The sequence below is a fragment of the Ovis canadensis genome, chromosome 16 (assembly GCF_042477335.2).
Source record: "Ovis canadensis isolate MfBH-ARS-UI-01 breed Bighorn chromosome 16, ARS-UI_OviCan_v2, whole genome shotgun sequence".
NCBI classification, from domain to species: domain Eukaryota; kingdom Metazoa; phylum Chordata; class Mammalia; order Artiodactyla; family Bovidae; genus Ovis; species Ovis canadensis.
Window position 1 is genome coordinate 53,126,964 of NC_091260.1, and position 19,159 is coordinate 53,146,122.

At 43.2% G+C, this 19,159-nt stretch overlaps 1 protein-coding gene across 1 annotated transcript in view; it reads left to right on the forward strand.

Annotated features, from left to right (window-relative positions):
• The window catches only part of ADAMTS12 (ADAM metallopeptidase with thrombospondin type 1 motif 12), a 407,364-nt gene that overhangs the window by 9,648 nt on the left and 378,557 nt on the right, over nucleotides 1–19,159 (forward strand). Inside the window, exon 2 of the mRNA XM_069555948.1 lies at nucleotides 818–1,179. Coding sequence (XP_069412049.1) covers nucleotides 818–1,179 — 362 coding nt within the window. The remainder of the gene's footprint in view (nucleotides 1–817; nucleotides 1,180–19,159) is intronic.

A 19,159-nucleotide genomic window follows, 5' to 3' on the forward strand; every position in this document is an offset into this window, starting at 1 on the left:
TTCAAACAGGAGTGTATTTGTCTTAACCATAGATTCAGCAGGGATCTCTTAGTTTCTCTCTCTTTTTTTTTTTTTAACTTGTTATTTTATATTGGAGGAGAGCCAATTAACAATGTGATAGTTTCAGTTCAGTTCAGTCGCTCAGTTGTGTCCAACTCTTTGCGACCCCATGAATTGCAGCACGCCAGGCCTCCCTGTCCATCACCAACTCCCGGAGTTCACTCATACTCACGTCCATCGAGTCGGTGATACCATCCAGCCATTTCATCCTCTGTCATCCCCTTCTCCTCTTGCTCCCAATCCCTCCCAGCATCAGAGTCTTTTCCAATGAGTCAACTCTTCGCATAAGGTGGCCAAAGTACTGGAGTTTCAGCTTTAGCATCATTCCTTCCAAAGAACACCCAGGGCTGATCTCCTTTAGGATGGACTGGTTGGATCTCCTTGCAGTCCAAGGAACTTTCAAGAGCCTTCTCCAACACCCACAGTTCAAAAGCATCAATTCTTTGGCGCTCAGCTTTCTTCACAGTCCAACTCTCACATCCATACGTGACAACTGGAAAAACCATAGCCTTGACTAGACGGACCTTTGTTGACAAAGTAATGTGATAGTTTAGGTGGACAGCAAAGGGACTCAGCCATACATATACGTGTATCCATTCTCCCCAAACATTCCTCCCTTCCAGGCTGCTTATAACACTGAGGTAAGTTCCCAGTGATTTACAGTAGGACTTTGTTGGTTATGCGTTTTAAAAATAGCAGTGTGTACATGTCGAAAGGATCTCTTCATCTTATTCTGTGTTTCCTTTTTGCCCCCCAGAGCATTTTATCAAGGCCCTGCCAGAGTACCACGTGGTGGCCCCTGTCCGAGTCGACGCGAGTGGGCGTTTTCTGTCTTACGGCTTGCACCATTCTGTCTCCAGCAGCAGGAGAAAGAGAGGTTTGGATGACCTAGAGGACCGGGTGTACTATAGAATTTCACACCAGGAGAAGGACTTGTTCTTTAACTTGACGGTCAATCAGGGATTACTTTCCAAAAGCTACATCGTGGAGAGGAGATACGGGAACCTCTCCCATGTGAAGATGGAGGCTTCCTCGGGGCCCCCCTGCCATCTCAGGGGCACGGTTCTGCAGCAGGGCACCAGGGTCGGGACTGCAGCCCTCAGCGCCTGCCGTGGACTGGTGAGTCCTCTTTCTTCTCTGCCCTCAGTCCCTGGCTATCATGGCCTGGACTGTAAATGGGTTCACACACACATTCAACACATATGAATTGAGCACTTGTGATATGCATGATCCAGGTTCCCAAACAGGCTGGAGAGAAAGTGCATAAATTTAAGTCAATCCATCTGGATGGAATGGAGAGAATAAGGGAATTGGGGGTCCAGGAAGTTCAACCAAGAATATCAGAGCAAGAAGTGGTGGTGGGGGATCAGAGTAGAGTCTTCAACCTCTGAGGCAGCTCTGAGGGTGCTGGTGACTGGTTGGCTGGCTAGCCCCTTTGGAGTTAGGAAAACATGGACCTGCACTGGGTGTGGGCCACATAGTAAGGATGGTGAGGGACTTCCCTGGTGGTCCAGCGGTTAAGACTTCAAGCTCCCAGTGCGGGGGGCCCCGGGTTTGATCCCTGCTCCGGGAACTAAGATCTTGTATATCTTTTGGCACAGCCAGAAAAAAAAAAAGGTGATGCTGGCCAGCAGCTGCTATGAGTTCATTGTTGATTCTCAGTTCAGTTCAGTTCAGTTCAGTCACTCAGTCATGTCTGACTCTTTGCGACCCCATGGACTGCAGCATGCCAGGCCTCCCTGTCTATTACCAACTCCCGGGGTTTACTCAGACTTATATCCATCGAGTCGGTGATGCCATCCAACCATCTCATCCTCTGTCATCCCCTTCTCCCATCTTCAATCTTTCCCAGCATCAGGGTCTTTTCTAGTCAGTTCTTTGCATCAGGTGGCCAAATTACTAGAGTTTCAGCTTCAGCATCAGTCCTTCCAATGAATATTCAGGGCTGATTTCCTTTAGGGTGGATTGGTTGGATCTCCTTGCTGTCCAAGGGACTCTCAAGAGTCTTTGCCAACACCGCAGTTCAAAAGCATCAAGCATCAATTCTGGCTTGTTTATAATCAGACTGCACACAGACCCTTGGGCTGTCAGTTGATCCCTTTGTGCCTCTGCTTTCTCCTCTGTGGAATGGAGATAATAATAGCCCCCAACTCACAAAGCAGGGGTTGGTAAACTATGGCCCATGGGCCAAACCTGGACCACCTTTTGTTTTTTTAAATAAAGTTTTATTGAAACACAGATATGCCCATGCTTTTGACTTACAACAGCAGAACTAAGTGGTCAGGATAGGGACTGTGTGGGACTATGAGGCCCCAAATATTTGCTGTCTGTGCTTTGCAAGAAAAGTATGCTAATCTCTGTAATACAGGACTGTGAGTATTAAATGCATTCGTATATATATATATATATATATGAAAGTCGCTCAGTCGTGTCTGACTCATTGCAATCCCATGGACTATACGGTCCATGGAATTCTCTATGCCAGAATACTGGAGTGGGTAGCCGTTCCCTTCTCCAGGGGTATATATACATAAATCTTAGAAGAGTATCTGGTAAATAATGGACATAATGATTTTTGGCTGCTATTATTATTTATGTTTCTAATATACTGAGCACCTGAATGCGTGGTTTATTATGTGGTTTATGCTCATTGTCCTCTCTACAACACTACCCACCTCACCACCATTTTGGTTATGTTTTAACAGATGATGAAGTTTGGAGATGTTGAATTTCTTTACTGCGCTGTTGTTAATTTCAGCCCACGTCTTTATCAGGTGTTCTGTGCTACATCTCAAAATGTGACCATTTGGTTTTCAAAATTTAAACTTTAAAAAAAAGTGGCCACTTTGCTCCCCTATACTTCTAGCAGTGACAACAGTGACTGCCCCTCTGGCAGCTGCCTGGCAAACAATGCCTAAGAATGATGTTGAGGTTTTTGTCACACTGGAGTAGGAGTCAGGGGTCAGTACCAATCAAGCGTGCTTCGGGCCTGACTGCAGGTGGAGAGGTGCTGGGGTCCTGGAGGCAGTTGTTGGCAGAGCCTAGGGCATCTGCCTTGGCACTGTGCCAGAGCTGGTTTTTGGATAAACCCCTGAGTGGCATTCGCATTCTTATAGGAGGCGCTCATTTCAAATTTTCCATCCTTACTGTCTGTTTCTTGATAATCTTGTTCTTCATAATTTGAGTTTGTTTATTGTGTTCCTGTTTGAGTTGGCTTTGCTAGAAAACTGTGGGAAAATTTACATAAAACGTTGTTGTTTAGTCATTAAGTCATGCCCAACTCTTTTGGGACCCCATGGACTGTAGTTGACCAGGCTCCTCTGTGCATGGGATTTCCCGGGTGAAAATACTGAAGAGGGTTTCCATTTCCTTCACCAGGGGATCTTCCTCACCCAGGGATTGAAAGTGCATCTCCTGCGTTGGCAGGTGGATTCTTTACCACTGAGCCACCTGGGAAACCCCATAAAACTCTGCATCAGTATAAATGTCTTGAGAAAGTCCACCTTTCTGAAGGACCTCTGGGGATGAGTTGTTTTGTACAGAAAGTAGAAAGTCTTGCTTTGCCTTTTTTTTTTTTTGGTATATCTGGATTTTCATATATAGCCGTGTATCATTTTCGCTTAATTGGATCATAAACAGCACAATAAATTATGCCCTCTTCGTCTCCCTAGACCTCATTCATTGCTTGGGTAAACTGCGGGATATCTCCTGGCTTCATGGTCCTCATCCTCTGAGTTTCCTCTAGGTTCATATGATGTTTTCCCTGTGTAATCTCTGCTCTCATTTCTATGACACAACCCTGGAAGCATCAGGGTCACCTGATCTTCCCGGAGTAACAGATGAAAGAGCCTTTGTTCTAGGAGGATGGACGCATAAGAGTGAAGTGATCCATGAGACAAACATGCAAAGGCCACACTGCTCCAGGAAATACTCGTGTGGGAACCCATATATAGGAATTACCATTCGTAAACCATTATCGTGCTCATGAAATTTTAGAAAGTTTAAATACCATTGCCTTTCTGTGCCCTAGAGCCGTTTGGTCTATGACCTCACAGAATCAGTATCACCTGAGATTTCTCCACTTCACACCCACTGCATCAGAATCTCTGTGGGAGGGCAGAAACCTATATGAGTGTGTTTTAACAACTTTGTGTGTGTGTGTGTGTGTGTGTGTGCTCAGTTGCTCAGTTTGTCCCACTCTTTTGTGATCCCATGGACTATAGCCCACCAATCTCCTCTGTCCATGGGACTTTTCAGGCAAGAATACTGGAGTGAGTTGCCTTTTCCTCCTTCAGGGGAGCTTCCCGACCTGAGGATCCTGCATTGGCAGGTGGATTTTTTTTTTTACCACTTAAGCCACTGGGGAAGCTCTTGAAGCTTTATTGAGATATAATTCACATACCTAGAATTTACCACTTAATGTGTACAATCCAATGACTGTAAATATATTCACAGGGTTGTGCAGCCATCACCGCAATCAATCTTAGAACATTCTCATTGGCCCACAAAGAAACTGGTAGCAGTCATTCTCCAATCCTCCCATCTGTGCTTCTCCTCAGGAACCATGGACCTACGTGATCTCTGTTATCTGCCTTATTGAATAATTGATTTATTTGGCTGTGCTGGGTCTTCGTTGCAGCTCGCGGGCTTCTTTAGTTGCCGCGGGTAGGCTTACTTGCCCTGCAGCTTGTGAGACCTCAGTTTTCCGACCAGGGATCCCACATCTCCTGCCTTGGAAGGTGGATTCTTAATCACTGGACCACCAGTGAAGTGCCTGAAATTTTGATTTAATGAACTCTTCAGGAGACTCTGATGCTCATGAAGTATGAGAAGCCCTGGGCTAGGGCAGTCATTCTTAACCCAGGCGGATCATTAGGATCAATTAAGGAGCTTCTTTTTTTTTGAAGTATAATTGATTTACAATACTGTGTTAGTTTCCGGTGTCTGGCAGAATGATTCTGTTTTATATGTGTATATTTTTCAGATTATATTTTGTTTAGATTCTTACAAGGTATTGAATATAGTTCCCTGTGCTATATAGTAAATACTTAAGAAGCTTTAAAAAATTACATATGCCCAACCCCATCTCCCAGATGCTCTGATTGAGTCAGAGGAGAGTGGGGCCCGGGATCAGTGTTTTTAAAAGCTCTTTAGGAGAGTCTGAGGTACCTTAGGTGTTACCAACCACAGAATTAGTGTGAGTGGATGTTAATTAGCAGTATTAGCCAATATTGCTGTAAAGTAGCTGCTCTCCTCAGGATTCTAGTGTGCAGCCAGGATTGAGAACCATTGCCCTCAATTGCTCCCTAATTTCGCCTTGTTTTCTCTAAAGGAAATTGTATATTGTTTAGAATTATTCCAGGCTTGGGAATAGAATAGGAGCTTTGCAATTTCTAATGGCCCCAGGGAGCTATGAGAACCACCATGTGGGTCTTTTCAGATTCAGATTCATGTTAAACACACGAACACAAAGAAGCAAATGTGAACTCATAGACTTATGCGGTGGCTAAGGTGATGGGAAATTTGAGATTCAAATCATTGAAGGAGTTTTCCAGGAGAACCAATCCACTGGGATTGTTTTAGAGCTTTTGACACATAATCGGACAATTAGTGGATGGTTATTAAAAAAAAAAAGGCACCAAAAGCCAAATGAGTTTCTTTGGTGAGCACACAAGCTGGCTGGCTTCAGGCTCACTTGCTCATGCACCATTGTTCAGCAACACTCACCTACAGTGGTTCCAGTCAAAAGGATTGGACTTGTGTCTGATTTTTTTGGAGGCTGATCTCCAGGATATTTCTCTTCCCTTTCACCACTCAGATTCGCAGGATGATCGGCTTAGGATCTGCCAGCTCTAAGCCTCCCTGCACTCCTGAGGACAGAGGTGGCATTTGGGAAGGCTTTCAGATGCAGGAAACCCTCTTTTGTGGAGCAGGACATCTGCTTCTCATTCTTATGGCTCAGGGCTGGCTTATTCTTTGCTTCAGATGTGGTAATCCTAATGTTAGGGGCTTGTTTCCTTGGAGTTGTCTATAATTTGAGGTTCCTTTAGTTTCCCTTAGGAAGACTCAGCTAGTTACAAACTGAAGACCCGAGAAAGGTCACCCGTGACAAGATGGAGATGACCATCTTCCTGCAGTTAGTATCCTCTCACATGACCATGGTGCCCATCCTCTTGGAGGCTGCTTGCAGACCAGGGCAGCCCACATTCTGACTTGGCTACTTTCCCTCTGGCCTCTTCCCCATTTTCGCCCTCTATTTGCCCTCAACACTTGTATAACTTTGAAGTTATGGAACTTGTTTCATTTGAACAGTTTAGTTGATTTGTTTAATTCTGTGTTCTTTGGTGGAGAAACTGTATTCTTTAGTCAATTAGATTCGGAATTCATCCTCAATGGGAGGTGTTACCTGTGAGAACCTTGGGGTGGTTTTGGATTTGCAGTTGTCAAGGGTGGTTCAGACGGTAAAGAGTCTGCCTTCAATTCCCGTGACCTGGGTTTGATCCTTAGGTTGGGAAGATCCTCTGGAGAAGGAAATGGAAACTCACTACAATATTCTTGCCTGGAGAATCCCATGGATGGAGGAGCCTGCCAGGCTCTAGTCTATGAGGTCACAAAGAGTTGGACACCACAGAGTGACTTCACTTTGCAACTTTGCAGGGGCCCTACAGGATTGGTTGCAGGCTGCTTTGTTGTTCATCTTTCAGTTTAGCTTTCTGGACTGGGAGGACAGTGCAGAGTGTTAGACTCCACACTTATGCATGATACAGGACTGGGATTCTGTCTCTCCATGGGGTACCCGACTTCCATCTGTTGTAGCCATGTGTTCCGGGAAACAAACTCACTCAGGACAATGCAGATAGTGGAGTGCAGTTGATTACACCGGCAGGCCCAAGGCAGAATCTCCTCTTAGCCAAGGACCCAGACCAGCATTTGTGAAAATCTTTTATACCCCATGTGTACGTATCTGAACCCACCACTCCAGATTCCTTGAGACTTACATAAACCAAGGAAAATTACAGTCCCAATAACCCCATCATTCACGTGCTATTTGCTCATGTGCTCAAACAGTCAAACAATTAGCCAATAATCAATAAACCCGAAGTTACACTCTGATAGACACAGAAAAATTTATGGCCTGTCTGGAGGAAGGGGTGATTAGTGTATGTTTTCTCTTAGGTGATGAGTAACCTAGATATGATCTTCAAGGTTCCCCTGTCTGGAGGGGGGTCTTATCCTTCTGTTGTTGTTTTCTTAGGCGCTAAACAGAGAGTTAAGAGTCCATTGGAAAAGTGGCCGAGCATGATCAGCATGAACAGGCCTAAGATGGAGTCCAGGCCCTATGAATTCCTTCTTTACATCAAGGGCTTGAGCTAGCCACCATTATCTGGACTGCATACTGGAGTCAGTAAACAAATACTTTTGATTTTTATTCACAGTCAGGTACAGTATTTCTCAGTTCTTTATTAATATGAAAACAGTTCTTGGCTCCATCCTAAACCCTAGCCTCAACTCCAGCCCCTGCTAGAGAGTTAAATGCTGACTCCTAATCTGAATAATAGGGTTCTTCAGCTTCAACTCTCAGTTAACTCTCTTTCCCTTTCCCTTTGGGCATATTGAGATTTCCTTTCTTGTTTTGAACTCAACTATGAATTAAAATTATGAAAAGGTATCATTTTTAGTTTTTTAAAAGTTAAGCTTTTTATCTTGAGATAGTTGTAGATTCATTTGTTGTTAAAAGAACCACTACAGAGAATATTAAAAAGCAGAGACATTACTTTTCTAACAAAGGTCCATCTAGTCAAGGCTATGCTTTTTCCAGTAGTCATGTATGGATGTGAGAGTTGGACTATAAACAAAGCTGAATGCTGAAGAATTGATGCTTTTGAACTGTGGTGTTGAAGAATATGCTCGAGAGTCCCTTAAAGGAGATCAGTCCTAAGTGTTCATTGGAAGGACTGATGTTGAAGCCAAAACTCCAATACTTGGGCCACCTGATGCAAACAGCTGACTCATTTGAAAAGACCCTGATGGTGGGAAAGATTGAGGGTAGGAGGATAAGGGGATGATAGAGAATGAGATGGTTGGATAGCATCACCAACTCAATGGACATGAGTTTGAGTAGACTCTGGGAGTTGGTGATGGACAGGGAGGCCTGGCATGCTGTGGTCCATGGGGTTGCAAAAAGTCAGACACAACTGAGCAACTGAACTGAACTGAACTGAACTGACAGAGAAGTCCCATGTACCCTCTCCCCACTCCCCTACTGCCGTCACCCACCACCAATGGTAACATCTTGCAAAGTTACTATCCAGTATCACAGACACGATTGGCAAGTCAAGATGCCCAAGATTATCATCACAACTATCATTCACATTGCTCTTTCAGACACACTTATTTCCCTCCTGCCTCCATCCACCCCTTAGGTTTTGAAAAGTAAAAGTGAAACTGTTCATTGCTCTGTCGTGTCTGACTCTTTGCCACCCCATGGACTGTAGCCCTCCAGGCTCCTTTGTCCATGGAATTCTCCAGGTAAGAATACTGGAGTGGGTTGCCATTCACTTTTCCAGGGTATTTTCCTGAGCCAAGGATTGAACCTGGGTCTCCTGTACTGCAGGTAGATTCTTTACTGTCTGAGCCACTAGGGAAGCCCGCCTAAGTTTACATTTTATATTTAAATTCATGATCCATTTTGAGTTAATTTTTGTATAAAGTGTGAGACTTAGTTAAAGGTTCATTTTCTTTCTTTTCTCCCTTCCCTCCTTCCTTCTCTCCCTCCCTCCCTTCTTCCTTTCTTCCTTTTTCCTCTTCTTCTCCCCCCACCCCACTTTCCTTACTTTCTCTCTGTTTTTCAAAGTATCATGCCCATTCTGGCCTTATTGTTTTTGCATGGACAGTTTCCTCTCTCCATAGAACACTCTGCTCTCAGTTTTCTACATAGCTTCTCCTTCTTATCTTTCAGATCCCAGCTTGTGGTCTTCCCTGACTGCACAATCTAAAGTCTACACTCCTCCAATATTCTATCACATTGCCTAGATAACCCAGATAATGTGGGTAATCTACAGTACCTGATATTTTCTTCTCTTTTTTGCTTAACTTTCCTTTCCCTCACCCTATCTTGTTCACACATGTTAACCTATGTTTCATAATAAGCACTCAGTAAATAGAAGTTGAATGAATGAAAGTGTTCATTTCATTATTTCATCTTTATACTGCTCCAGGCTTCTGTAGACCTTTCCAGCCTGTGGTTTCACAATGAGATTATAGATCCTTGACTACCCAGGCAATGGTTTGAATACCATCTGTTGAATTCCAGAATTGAATCTGCTTAAATGGTCCCTGTGCCACTTCTGGTGGGTTCCCAGGGCCCTGGCTCCCCGTCATGGCAAGGTGATGTTGCCTCTGCTACAAGGCCCTCCTGGGTCCATCACTCTACAAGTGATGGTGGCGTGGTGACTGCCACCATCGTGTTGACTTTGGCAAGTGGATACTGCAGTCAGCTTTGCTAGTCTCATTCAGGCTTTTCCTTAGTTCTGCAAAACATATCAGAGTCCATACTGTAATTTTAATTTATTTATTTATTGGCTGTGCTGGGTTATCATTGCTTCATGTGCAGATTTTCTCTAGTTGCATTGAGCAGGGGCTACTCTTCATTGTGGTGGGCGGACTTGTCATTGCAGTGGCTTCTCTTGTTGGGAAGCCTGGGCTCTTGACACATGGGCTCAGTAGTTGCAGTTCTTGGACTCTAGAGTGTGTGGGCTCAGTAGTTTTGGCACATGTGCTTAGTTGCTCTTCGGCATGTGGAATCTTTCCAGACCTTTCAGCAAGATTTCTTTAAAGATTTGCATGCAAAAGGAAGGAAAGTACAAAACAAGTAATAACCTAAAGCTTCTGCTCACCTTGGTTGTGCTTTGAGCCTAGGCTGAGCTTCAAGAGAATCTCTAATCAAGCCCTTGGCCTTTTGCTGTGTAGCAAGAATTGCCCTGGACTTCTCTGGTGGCCTGGACATTGAAGAATCTGCCTGCAGTGTGGAAAAATTGGGTTCGATCCCTGGGTTGGGAAGATGTCCTGGAGAAGGGAATGGCTGCCCACTCCAGTATTCTTGCCTGGAGAATCCCATAGACAGAGGAGCCAGGCAGGCTATGGCCCATGGGGTTGCAAAGAGTTGAACACGACTGAGTGACGAACACACACACACACACACACACACACACACACACAACACACACACACACACACACACACACACACACACGAGTCACCCAACACCAGTCTCCAGGGTAAGGGATGCACTGAAACATAGTTTTCTTCTAAGGCTTAGGCCCCAGTCATGAGGCCTCTGAGAAAGGGGGAGTTTCCCCATCTTTGTTTCTAGTTCTTTTTTCCAGAAGTTTCTTTCAAAGAATAGAAAAGAAGAGAATAGGTATTCTTTTTCAAAGAATATCTACTATCTTCAGGGAAATTCCCAACCTAAAGGCGCTTTAGGGTCCCATCAGGCAGTTTGTGTGTTACAAACCCTAAAAGATACCCCATCTAGGGAACTCAGGGCTGGAACCCAGCTCAGGCTCTTCCAGCTAAACCATGTCCTGGCTCTAGGAGGAAGAGGGGTCTTTTTATAATCCCTTTGGCCAAAGAGGAGCACTTTTTGTACTTAGCTTTAGATGAGGTGACTTTTAAATTCATTTGTCTGGAGGGGGCTTCTGTTAACATTTCATCTGCTTCTCTTGCAATCGCCCTCTCTTGCAATGTGCACAAGCATGTTCTCTGCAGTAGTCCCAGAGCCCTCCTCCCATAGGACTTGACTCTGTGGACCCCAGGTGACAGTCACAGAACACAGCCATTCATCCTCAGCATGTTTCCCAAAGCCTGAGGTGTTCAGTTTCAAATAACAGTGTGGAGAGTTGGGGGCTGTGTGCATTAGAAACAGATCTTTTTCAACTGAGCTACAGTTAAGTCCTGACTGAGTGCCTTTCCCAGTCTCCCCTTTGATTCAAGGTGAAGAACAAGCCTGTCTTGTTTCCTGAAACTCTGGAGTCTTTACTTCTAACCTCCAGTGAACAACAGCTTGAGCTGGAACACAAGGGAGGGGTCTTCTCATGAAGAATCAATTCCATGAAGGGTCAGTTCCTGTCAATATATGTAGAGAAAAAATATGGCTCTGTAAAGACACCCAAAACAGTGAAATATTTCTGCTGAGATAAATAACCCACAAGCTGCGTTTGAAGGCATCCTTTTCATTCTTTGTTTAGCCATCTTCACATTGAAGTGAAAGGATTTTAATCTTTGTCCCCAGAACAAATGGAAAAGATACTCTGAAAGGAAATTGAACGTTTGGATGCAGGACAGTATGAAACTTGGGAATTGTTTTCCAGCTTCTAACCAGCCAGGTATCAGCTTTTTTGCTAGAAAATGCTGTTACAGTAATTTTAACAATTTAAATTTTGTTAGGTTCTAATGTTCAAAGACATTACTTTGCCAACAAAGTTCCGTCTAGTCAAAGCTATGGTTTTTCTAGTAGTCATGTATGGATGTGAGAGTTTGACTATAAAGAAAGCTGATTGCCAAAGAATTGATGCTTTTGAATTGTGGTATTGGAGAAGACTCTTGAGAGTCCCTTGGACTGCAAGGAGATCCAACGAGTCCTTCCTAAAGGAGATCAGTCCAGGCTGTTCATTGGAAGGACTGATGCTAAAGCTGAAACTCCAATACTTTGGCCACATGATGTGAAGAGCTGACTCATTGGAAAAGACCCTGATGCTGGGAAAGATTGAAAGCAAGAAGAGAAGTGACGACAGAGGATGAGATGGTTGAATGGCATCACCAACTCAATGGACATGAGTTTGAGTAAGCTCTGGGAATTGGTGATGGACAGGGAGGCCTGGCCTGCTGCAGTCCATTGGGTTGCAAAGAGTTGAACACAACTGAGTGACTGAACTGAACTGAATGTTAAAAAATGCAAGAATTAAGTGTTCCCTTCATTTTGCTATGTGAATGCTACAAATGAGGTTAGTGGTATTTAAGAATCTCTGTGTCTACTGAGAAGATGTGCTTTATACTACATCACTGACTCTCTCAAGTGCCATTGAGTTCTTGGCCCAGATGAGAAATCCTAGTGATTCTTTGCCCTATAACCAAAGAATGTAACTGTTCCTGCCCTCGTGTTCTTGGACTGCGGCTGAGGCCTGGGGTGCTGGAGCTGAGGAATGAAACTCGTTGGCAGAGCTGTGTGGGAAAACTTCCTCAGTGTGGCTTCTTGCCTGCTTCACCATGCGGAACTTGGTGGCTCATTTGCAGAAAGCACGCATTTGAGTTGCAGTATGCCTGTGTGTCAGAGTCTGTTGTTCCTTGCCAGGGGGAGGGACAGAAATGTTCTGTGTATCTCCTGACTCTGTTCCCAGGCTGAGGAATTCTCCATGACCCCTGACCTTTGGGGGTTGCCTGATAAGACCCATGCTTACTCAGATATGAGACTTTGGAGTGGGGCCCCTGGCTGGTGGGAGAGTCCTTTCATCACTATTAATGCTTTGTGTTACAGGCTCATAAACATGAGCATTTCTTTCCCTCCCTTCTCTCCCTTTTTGTCTTTCTGCTTACTTTTTAGTTCATCAGGTTCATTTTGTGACTCCTCAACTTGATAGACTGAAAGTGGGAGAGAGACTTGAAGAATCAGTAGTTCAAGAAGCAGTGATCATGAATCACTTCTTCCCTATGGTCCAGGCATTGTGCAGGAGAGAAATGACCATCAGCTGTGATGGGAGATGAGTGCCCGGATGTTCTGTTTATTATGAGGTCATTTACTTGGCTCATGGTCCACACAAATGCTGTGTAGAGATGTTACCCGCCTCTTCTTTGGAGACTTGACTTTGTGTCCAGGGTTTCTCACGAGATGTTTACATATTAATATTTATCTCCTTTTTTTTTTGATCCAGCATGACTCATAGGTCCATGGAACTTAAATATTAGCTTTCAGAAAGATCTGGTTCCCTTCAAAAATATCTCCATTGATTGACAGATATTAATAAGAATTTTGAGAAATGAGAAAACAGGAGGCCTGGGTTTTAGGCTTTGTAATTGAAAAAAATGTTTTACTTGATTTTTTGAGATGGTCTTTCAGTATGAGAGGACCAATGTATTTTTAACCACCAGATAACTCATGTCAGAGAGACACAGCCAGGTTGGGGGTGATGGCATATTTTTCACATGGAGTGATCTCACTGATTCGGGAGTCAGAGGAACTGAGATCAATGCTTACTAACCATGTGACCTTAGATGGGATCCTTTGCCTTTTTGGGTTTCTTGTTTGAGTGGACTGTGGCCTATGGACAGCAGAGTGAGCACCACCTGGGAGCTTGTTAGAAAGGCAGATTCTTAGCTCCTACCCCTCATCTGCTGAAACAGAATATAAACTTTAACAGGAGTCTCATGGAATTTGCATGTGCATTAAAATTTGACAAGCACTGGCCTGTCAAACCCAGAGACCTTAATTCTATTTGAGTTCATTCTTTCACAAATTACATCCTTTTGGCAAATTGTTTGCTCAGATGCCTAGTGATGCATAGATGTAGTTGGGGCTGGGGGACGCTGCTCTTCTAATCAGTGTTGATGACTGAAAGGGTATAAGAGGAATCTTAGATACTGTGATATAATAGAAAAAGATGGAAAAGGTACATGGACCCCTGAACGCCAGGTAGGTGGGTTATTGTGGGCAGGTGTACCCACTGTCATCATGGGCTGCTCTCTGTCCTCTGCAGTCTCTTGTTATGTTAGAGTCTGTGGACAGCTTCCGGTGATTCTCAGGCTGTTTCGTTCTCATCTCTTTGGTGTATGTGCTAAGTAGCAATCTCTTGCTTCCATATTTCATCTAGGCTGTTGAGAAGAGAAAAGCTTTATGGGCCTTAGAAACCTGAAGAAAATAATAATAACCAACACTGTTCTGACTTTCATCCCCTTCCCAAAGAGAAGGAGACTTGATGCTACATTTGGGTTCAGAATGAGAAGATCTTGATGTTTATAAATGTTCCCTTACGAGATTGTAAGTGTGGCATTTTCCAGAATGTTCATGCAAGTCTAGGTACAAAAGGCAAAGCAAGAATGGGGCTCCCGTCTCAGCTCTGGGAGGACGCTGTCCATGCTGACAGGACTGCTTATAATAGTGCCCCTGCCCCCTCAGATCACAGGGATGGGAGACATGACCTCTGCTCCTGGGCTGGGCCACCTTACTTTCATTAAATTCTAATCTTTGACTAAATACATTGGGGCCTGAGAGAAAGTGCACATATGTTTCTGTTTCCACTTTTTCATAAGCATCTGTTTGTTAGTACCAAGAGGTCCTGTTTACCTTCTTCATGGATTATACCTGGTTATCTGTTTTAAGGCTTTTCAAATAGTTTAGCACTGAAAATCTTCCTCTAAACAAACACGTTAAAGAAAAAAAGACCTGAGATTTCCCAATAGTATGTGTTGTTGGATTTGCTGATTTCCCTGCTTGAGATAAGCCAGGAGCTCATTTAGAGTGACTTTTCTATACCAGTGCCTCCTTCCAGACCCAGCTTCATTGACTTCCAGACCACACATCCTCACTGCAATCCCTTCAAGGCTCTGCAGTGAAACTGGCTGGGAGGACAGAGAGCTATTCTGAGAAACCGATTTATCAGTTACAAAAGTTCATACTAAGCAGTCCCATTTCGTGTCATTGACTCACCCCTTCACCAGGCCCTGACCACCCGCCACTCTGCTTATAGACAGATTTTTCTCTGGAAATTTTTTCCTCACTTGCTTTGGTCCCAAGGAATGAGTCACACAATTCAAAAAGGCACAGCTTCCAGCCTCTGACTAGGTCATCAGATAGTACTACTTTCCTTCCAAGCAGGCTTCCTTTCTTCTAACAAGTTTTTTTTTTTTTTTTTTTTTTAAGTTTACAACTGAACTTCTCTCTTTACAATCTTCCAACATTCTTGGCTTATCTCTAAGGACCAATTTTCTCCCCCAGTTGTGGGTTTTCTGGGCTCTCTCTTTGGCTTTCCTTTTTCTTACAATTTTTATTTTTATAATTTTTAAAAGCACATCTGCAGAACAAACTCACAAGTTGAGCTGTTTGTTCAATAAGGCTTATTTAACTTATGAGACGTGTATGTAGAACTTTGAAAATAATTTATATATTTCAAATATATGTTGATACTATATCTAATTTTAAATATGTATAACTCATATAACTTATATAACAAGTTATTTAACTTATTTATATAAATTTCTTACCTCTTTTCTAATCTCTATGTAGCTTGATATGCAAAGAACATGAGCTGCTCATAGAGTTTCTAGACAAATTGGTGTTTATTGCAAATATAGGAGCAGACTGTGTGTGTGTGTGTGTCTTAAGAGTGGGGTAGAGAGTTGTTGTTCAGTCTCAAAGATGTGTCTGACTCTTTGAGACCCCATGGATTCCAGCATACCCATCTCTTCTATCTTCCACTGTCTCCTGGAGTTTGCTCAAATTCATGTCCATTGAGTCAGTGATACTGTCTAACCATCTCATCCTCTGCTGCTCCTTTCTCCTTTTGCCCTCAGTCTTTCCCAGCATCAGGGTCTTTTCCAATGAGTCAGCTCTTCACATCAGGTGGCCAAAGTATTGGAGTTTCAGCTTTAGCATCAGTCCTTCCAATGAATATTCAGGACTGATCTCCTTTAGGATTGACTGGTTTGACTTCCTTGCAGTCCAAGGGACTCTCAAGAGCCTTCTCCTGCACCACAATTTGAAAGTATCAATTGTTTGGCACTCAGCCTTCTTTTACAGTCCAACTCTCATATCCATACATGACTACTGGTAAAACCATAGCCTTGACTATCTGGACCTTTGTCAGCAAAATGATGTCTCTATTTTTCAATACACTATCTAGATTTGTCTTCTCCAGTAGCATATTGGGCACCTATCAACCTGGGGAGTTCATCTTTTAGTGTTATATCTTTTTGCCTTTCCATACTGTTCATGGGGTTCTCAAGGCAAGAATACTGAGTGGTTTGCCATTCCCTTCTCCAGTGGGAGAAGTGTACAGGAGACAGTGATGAGGACCATCCCCAAGAAAAAGAAATGCAAAAAAGGCAAAATGGTTGTCTGAAGAAGCCTTACAAAGAGCTGAGAAAAAAAGAGAAGTGAAAGGCAAAGGAGAAAAGGAAAGATACACCCATTTGAATGCAGAGTTCCAAAGAATAGCAAGGAAAGATAAGAAAGCCTTCCTCAGTGATCAGTGCAAAGAAATAGAGGAAAACATTAGAATGGGAAAGACTAGAGATCTCTTCAGGAAAATTAGAGATACCAAGGGAATATTTCATGCAAAGATGAGCACAATAAAGGACAGAAATGGTATGGACCTAACAGAAGCAGAAGATATTAAGAAGAGGTGGCAAGAATATAGAAGAACTATACAGGAAAGATCTTCATGACCTAGATAACCACAATGGTGTGATCACTCACCTAGAGCCAGACATCCTATAATGCAAAGTCAAGTAGGCCTTAAGAAACATCACTACGAACAAAGCTAGTGGAGATGATGAAATTCCAGTTGAATTATTTCAAATTTTAAAAGATGATGCTGTGAAAGTGTTACACTCAATATGCGAGCAAATTTGGAAAATGCAACAGTGCCCACAGGACTGGAAAAGGTCAGTTTTCATTCCAATCCCAAAGAAAGGCAATGCCAAACAATGTTCAAACTGCTGCGCGATTGCACTCATCTCACATACCAGTAAACTAATGCCCCCAATTTTCCAAGCCAGGCTTCATCAGTACGTGAACCATGAACTTCCAGATATTCAAGCTGGATTTAGAAAAGACAGAGGAACCAGAGATCAAATTGCCAACATCCCTTGGATCATTGAAAAAGCACGAGAGTTCCAGAAAAACATCTACTTCTGCTTTATTGATTATACCAACGCCTTTGACTGTGTCAGTCACAGAAAACTGGGAAATTCTGAAAGAAATGGGAATACCAGACCACCTTACCTGTCTCCTGACAAATTTGTATGCAAGTCAAGAAGCAACAGTTGGAACTGAACATGGAACAACAGACTGGTTCCAAATAGGAAAAGGAGTATATCAAGGCTGTATATTGTCACCCTGCTTATTTAACTTCTATGCAGAGTACATCATGAGAAACGCTGGGCTGGAAGAATCACAAGCTGCAATCAAGATTGCTGGGAGAAATATCAATAACCTCAGATATGCAGATGACACCACTCTTATGGCAGAAACTGAAGAGGAACTAAAGAGCTTCTTAATGAAAGTGAAAGAGGAGAGTGAAAAAGATGACTTAAAACTCAACATTCAAAAAACTAAGATCATGGTATCTGGTCCCATCACTTCATGGTAAATAGATGGAGAAATGATGGACACAGTGACAGACTTTGTGTTTTTGGGCTCCAAAATCACTACAGATGGTGACGGCAGCCATAAAATTAAAAGACGCTTGCTCCTTGGAAGAAAAGCTATGACCAATTTAAACAGCATTTTAAAAAGTAGAGACATTACTTTGCCAACAAAGATCCTTCTAGTCAAAGCTATGATTTTTCTTATAGTCATGTATGGATGTGGGAGTTGGACTATAAAGAAAGCTGAGCACCGAAGAATTGATGCTTTTGAAGTGTGGTGCTAGAGAAGACTCTTGAGAGTCCCTTGGACTGCACGGAGATCAAACCAGTCAATCCTAAAGGAAATCAGTCCTGAATACTCATTGGAAGGACTGATGCTGAAGCTGAAGCTCCAATACTTTGGCCACCTGATGCGAAGAACTGACTCAGTGAAAAAGACTCTGATGGTGGGAAAGACTGAAGGCAGGAGGAGAAGGGGACAACAGAGGCTGAGATGGTTGGATGGTATCACTGACTCGATAGACATGAGTTTGAGCAAGCTCTGGGAGTTGGTGATGGACAGGGAAGTCTGGCATGCTGCAGTCCATGAGGTCGCAAAGATTCAGACACGACTGAGCTACTGAACTGAACTGATCTAGGTTTGTCATAGCTTTCCTTCCAAGCAGCAAACATTTTTTTAATTTCACAATTGCAGTCACTGTCTGCAGTGATTTTGGAGCCCAAGAAAATAAAAACTGTCACTGCTTCCACAATTCCCCCTTCTATTTCACATGAAGTGATGGGACCAGATGCCGTGATCTTAATTTTCTTTAATGTTGAGTTTCAAGCCAGCTTTTTCACTCTCCCCTTTTACCTACATCAAGAGGCTGTTTACTTCCCCTTCACTTTCTGCCATTAGAGTGATATCATCTGCATATCTGAGGTTGTTGATATTTCTCCTGGAAGCCTGGATTCCATCTTGTGCTTCATCCAGCCTGGCATTTCGCATGATGTACTCTGCATTTAAGTTAACTAAGCAGAGTGACAATATACAGCCTTGTCATACTCCCTCCCCAATCTTGAACCAGTCAGTTGTTGCATGTCCGGTTCTGACTTGTTTCTTGACCTGCCTACAGATTTCTCGGGAGGCAGGTCAGGTGGTCTGGTATTCCCGTCTCTTTAAGACTTTCCCACAGTTTGCTGACAAGATGTCCACAGAAATGGGTTTGTATCTAAAGCTCTGGTTCAGAATATGGATGAAAGCACAGTGACAACTATAGGTGAAGACGTAAAAGATCCTCGATCGTCATTTGTTTGAAATGGCTCTAGAGCAGGGAGCATGTCTGAACTTGGAGGATGGATGGAAGGCACTCATCCAGTTTCCCTTCTGACTAGTTTCTCTTCCCTTTCTCTCTGGAAGATTGTGATGCCATTTGCCTTGTCCAATGAACAGGAAAGGATTTGAGATCTATTGATAAATGCTTTACATCCCTTTTCTGGAAAGGATTCAGTTTTTTAAACTAGTTAATTCTGTTTCCATTCAAGTGTTTTAATAAAGAGATGCAAGTTTGACAAATGGATTGTTCCTCCCTTTTAATTCAACCTCTATCCCAGCCCATTGTGATTTAGGTTTATGGAGAATATTATTTTTTTATTAATCAAAAGCTTTGCACTTGGAGTTGAGAAACCTACACTTTATGCCTTACTGCTCCTAGTTCTCAGGAGCTCTGAGGCAAGTCCCTTAATACATCACAGTCCAAGC